We start from the raw sequence: 5,613 nt of genomic DNA on the forward strand, positions 1-5,613 counted from the left end.
TGTAATTGACGTGCCATTTCTCCAGGGCCGACACATAAATCAAACACCCAGTTCCACGAGTGTAAATCCAGAAAAGAAAAACATATTGCTGCACTCACCAGGGAGCTGCAATGAAAACAGATCGATTCTGTGGGGAGACGGGAGTGATCTGGTCTGCCCGCTCGCACGCATGTTGGAAAAAATAATACGTGAAGAGGGGGGCACGAGAGAGACAGAGGGCGCCCCAGGCGTGTAAAAGCACTGAGCAGTGGTGGTGGCGGGTACTAGAACGGAGAGGTCAGATGCAGGGATGGCTGGTGGCTGGATTCACTCTCAGGGCCTTTCGAACGGATGAGCAACTGAGGACCCCGTCTATAACCAGGGATCGTACCAGCGATTAGCCTGTGTCTATGTTAGAGTAACTAGCATGTAACTTAGCAGTAATTAGCCGTGCCTATGTTATGTTAAACTAGCTGTTTGCTAGCAGTATTAGCCTGTGTTAGTTAGTGTTAACAGCATGTTAGTCAGCTGTAATTAGCCTGTGCCATGTAATGGTAACTGCATGTTAGGTAGCGGTAATTAGCCTGGGCCTAACTGGACTGTTAGTAGCAGTACTTAGCCGTGTCTATGTTAATGTTAACTAGCATGTTCGTAGCAGTATTAGCCTGTGTCTATGGTATGTTAACTAGCAGTAGTTAATAATTAGCCTGTGCTATGTTAGTGTTAACTAGCATGTTGACTAGCCGTAATAGCCTGTGCTATGTTAAGTTAATTACATGTAACTAGCCATGAATTATCCTGCCTATTTTTAACAGTTAACTAGCCTGTTAGTTAGCAGTAACTAGCCTGTGTTAGTTAGAGTAACTACATGTTATTACCGTAATTAGCCTGTCTTGTTAGTGCTACAGCATGTTAGTAGCATATAGCCTGTGTCATGATTGTTAACTAGCATGGTCTCATGTTGGAGCTTCTGCGTGTATGTCTACGCTGTATGCAGTGGACGTAAACAAACACGCCGATTGTGTGTTATGGCGAGAAGAAAGCGACGGTTAAGTTTAGGAAACGTGGGTTGGGTTTAGGAAAAGAAGAACGGGATTTTGCCCTTTCATACTACTTGCTACCTACTCGCAATAAAGACATCCAAATTTACGTGTCATACAGTACATTTGACATTTCACGAGATCAGTCTGGTACCTCATCCAACCCCACGCCAAAAGATCCAAACTATTCTTTTAAAACAGTCAATCAAATATGACTGAAGTTATTGATGTGAAAGGCGGTTTTCTGCCATGAAGTGCAGTGAGTAACATGACAGAGAAGGCGACCTATGGCGTCAGGATTATGTCATATCCTAGCTCGCGAGCGCAATAAAACCTGCTCACGAGCACGTCATATCACTTCACACATGCAGATATTACTCTTTGCAAAAACCAATTCAACAATCTGGAGTTGTTCAAGCTGCAAGGGAGAAAAAAGACTAAATCTAAGGGAATGAATGGCACCTGCGTGTGTGACATCCAAGCCGCGACTCACAACGCAACACACGCACCGCAGAGTGTATGCTGGGAGGACTGCAGGGTACAGCTCTGTAGTAAAACACACTGGACCTAGTGGTCCCTAATCCTGTATCTGAAGTCTCTTATATAGGACCTTATGGTCCTATACTTATCTGAAGTCTCTTTATATAGACCTTAGTGGTCCCCATACTGTATCTGAAGCTCTTTTATATAGACCTTAGTGGTCCCCTAATCTGTATCGAAGCGTCTTTTATTAAGACCTTAGTGGTCCTAATACTGTATCTGAAGTCTCTTATATATTTTTATTTTATTTATCCTTTATTAACCAGGTAATACCATTGAGATTAAAATCTCTTTTGCAAGGGAGACCTGGCCAAGATAGCATCACAATTCATCACATCATTAATACATACAACGCACCACATGAAAACCAAATATGCACTACAATCTAAAATCTCAATAAAACATTGACATGTGGGGGTCCAACTCAAAGCCTCTCATTTTTAGCTTAAAAATCTCAAAGGAACCAATTTACTACGTTTCAAGTTCTTCTGCAGCAAATTCATGTAAAGGGAGCAGAGTAAGCAAAGGCCTTTTTACCCGCTCAGTAATGACAGTGGGACAGAAACAAAGACAACAGCCTGAGAACGGAAGAGTAATGACATACTTTTCTCATAAGTAGTGACATATAAGATGGAAGCGCACCAAGAATAGCTTATATATAAATGTATACCAATGACAAAGCCTCCGTGTAGCCAAGGCGACCACCTACACGAGAATACGCTCACAGTGATGGGTGTGAACTCTACAATTAGTAATAAATCTCAAACGATGCATGCTAGGCTGCGTCAATCATTCTGAAGGCATTGAGCAGATGAATGCTATATAGTATATCACATAATCACACAGTTAAAAAAGTTGATGCACTAACCGTTTTTAACATAAAAGAAAAGCACAGCTTATTTCGAAAGTAAAAACCCCATTTAGTCTCAACTTTCTCACTAGAACGTGAAATGAGCTTAAAAGAAGGCAGTCATCAATAACAATACCAAGATACTTATAAGTGGGAACAGTCTGTATTTCACGCCATCAAGAGTAACCACTGACGGGAACATTCAGTGGCCTGTTCCGAAGGTCGTGAAAAGAAGATACATTTGGTTTTGTCTCATGAGCACAAGTTTCAGCTGTAGCAAAGTATTTTGGACCACATTGAAAGCATCTGTAAATGTGTCAATGGCTGTTTAAGAGCGGTGCACAGCAATAAATAACTGTGTCATCTGCATAAAAATGGAGTTTGCATCACTACATGCCGATTAAGATCATTTATATAAATAGTAAATAAAAGAGGGCCTATACAGAGCCTTGTGGAACCCTTTAAAGATTGGTAAAATACCAGAGTGAACACCATCATGGTTAACGCACTGAGTTCTGTACTAAGATAGTTTGAGAACCAAGAGACAGTTTTCTTTGAAACCCGATTTAAGAAGCTAATCTTTAAACATCATGATCAACCGTGTCAAAGCTTTTGAAAGTCAATAAAAAGTGATGCACAGTGCGGCTCTTTTCACGAGCAAACAGAGATATCATTTATCACCTTCATTGCAGCTGTGATGGTACTATGTTTTTTCTAAAACCTGACTGAACGGGATAAATATCTGGATGCAAGAAGTCTTTCATCGACACTCACCAGGGATTCAAGCGTTTTGGCCAAAACAGACAAATTAGAATTGTCTATATTATTTAAGTTTGACGGGTCACCCCCTTTCAGTAAGGGCAAACAATGCAGATTTCCATATTTTAGGAATAGTGTTGCTCTTAAAGTAAGGTTAAAAAGGTATGTTAGAGGCTGTGCTACCAATCGCAGCTATTTTAAGAATAGGGTTCTATAAGATCAGGTACCTGGGGGTTTTCAGGAATCAGTCCTTTAGTGCTTTTGAACGTCATCCACTGAAAATGGAGCGAGATTGAAGACATTGTAGTGACTGGTACATCTCTACAAGATGTCACAGTATAAGGACAAGCAGTGTCAAACAAGAACCCGACTGAATAAATGCTCATTAAATGATTCAATATCTCCAGCTTGTCATAAACTACTACAGACTCTTTCATAATAGAAGAAGGAAATTAACACATCTTTGTAGGAGAAGTGATTTTATAGCCTTCCAAAATTTTCTGGGGTCATTTAAAAGTATTATAGTGGCTGCAGATAAAAATCAGATTTTGCTTTCTTAATAGAGGAAAACATTTGTTTCTTAGCTGTCTAAAAACAAGCCAATCAGACGAAGGCCCGATTTTCTTGCTTTGGCCAAGCTAAATTGCGGTCATAAGAATATCTCCAAGCTCAGAGGAAACAGGGATTATCCCGCCCCTTAATTCTAAATCTCTTTATTGGGGGCGTGTTTATTTAGTACTTGCAGAAAACTATCCCGGAAAAAGATCCAGGTGAATCCACATCGGGAATCAGCTCTATTCTACTCCAGTCACATTAAAAACTCATGGCAAAGCCCTGTTCATTAAATTTTTGAGATTCCTCTTACATATTACACGAGGTTTACATTTAGGCAACTTAGTATTCCTTATAGCAGTGATAACGCAGTGGTCACTTAGGTCATTGCAAAAAACACCAACAGCAGAAATTTGTGCGGAACATTAGTCAAAATTAAATCATTAAGGTGGATTTCTCATGGCACTTAAGATTTAAACGAGGGAGAGTTGATTAACTGTGTAAAGTTGACAGAATCACAAATGACTAAATTCATCTGAGCAAGGTTTCAGCCAGTCCCAGTTTAGGTCACCGCTAAATAATTTCAGAGTAGTCCAATCTGGATAAGATTGAATAAGAGTCTGCAATGCAGTCCTCAGGGCAGAAGGAGGCCCTACTTACTAATATAGACCTTAGTGGTCCCCTAATACTGAACTGAAGTCTCTTTTATAACCTTAGTGGTCCAATATGTATCTGAGTCTCTGTTTATAGACTTAGTGGTCCCACTAATACTGTATCTAAAGTGTCTTTATATAGACCTTATGGTCCCCTAATACTGGATCTGAAGCCCTTTTTTATATGACCTTAGTGGTCCCTAATACTGTATCTGAAGTTCTTTATATATACCTTAGTGGTCCCCTATACTGTATCTAAAGTGTCTTTTATTAGACCTTAGTGGTCCCTAATACTGTATCTGGAGATCTTTTTATAGACCTTAGTGGTCCCCTATACGTATCTGAAGTCTCTTTATATAGACCTTAGTGGTCCCTAATACTGTATCTGAGTCTATTTTATATAGACCTTAGTGGTCCCCATATCGTATCTGAGTCTCTTAATATCGACCTAGTGCGTCCTAATACTGTATCTGAAGTCTCTTTATATAGCCTTAGTTGGTCCCCTAATACTGTATCTGAAGTCTCTTTGATAACCTTAGTGGTCCTCATACTGTATCTGAAGCTCTTTTATATAGACCTTAGTGGTCCTAATAGGCAACTGTATCTGAAGTCTCTGTATATAGACCTTAGTTTAAATCTGAGCATGCGCGACTCATCTCTGCACTCTCCCCACATCGGGTCTCCTCCAACTAAACCCAGGAGTTGAAGCTTTTCGAGCTGCTCGTGAACGCACCGTGCCGTAGTGTAGTGGGCGCTGCAGTCAGCCGTCCAAACGTCCCTGCCTCTTCAAGACAGATGTGTCCATGTGTGTGTCTCCACGCGCGGTGTGCTCTCAGACCCGGGAGGACAGGATGGAGGACGTCCCGTGTCAGCGGGGACTTGGAGACGCTGACAGAGACTACACCGTAGAAGAAGAAGAACGCTAGCCAAAAGTGTTGTTTCGCACACGTATAGTTTGGAGAGTGGGACTAACGACTAACCGCAAACCGCGAAGCTGTGGAGAAACGGAGCGAGCTCCATGCGCGCGAGCTGCTGTCGTCCCCCCCCAACCCCGAAAATGTGCAACAAGTTACCGCGTTCACCCACCGGCCCGCTGACCGACATTAGCCGCGCCTGGAGGTCTGAATCCGCCTGAAAACATGTTTATCTTGTGGGTGCCGGTTAGCTTGTTCCTCGGCTTCATCATTTCTCAGACGTGGAGCGTTCAAATGTCGTGGGACAACTGGGACGCCGAGCCGCG

At 41.8% G+C, this 5,613-nt stretch overlaps 1 protein-coding gene across 1 annotated transcript in view; it reads left to right on the forward strand.

The window, feature by feature from the left end:
• The first annotated feature begins 5,061 nt into the window (after window positions 1-5,061).
• LOC116686614 (arylsulfatase J-like) overlaps window positions 5,062-5,613 on the forward strand; it is a 24,672-nt gene continuing 24,120 nt past the window's right edge. Inside the window, 1 exon segment of the mRNA XM_032511636.1 lies at window positions 5,062-5,613. This exon segment is cut by the window's right edge and continues 1 nt beyond it. Coding sequence (XP_032367527.1) covers window positions 5,513-5,613 — 101 coding nt within the window. The 5' untranslated portion in view covers window positions 5,062-5,512.

Source organism: Etheostoma spectabile, unplaced genomic scaffold (assembly GCF_008692095.1).
Source record: "Etheostoma spectabile isolate EspeVRDwgs_2016 unplaced genomic scaffold, UIUC_Espe_1.0 scaffold403, whole genome shotgun sequence".
NCBI lineage: Eukaryota > Metazoa > Chordata > Actinopteri > Perciformes > Percidae > Etheostoma > Etheostoma spectabile.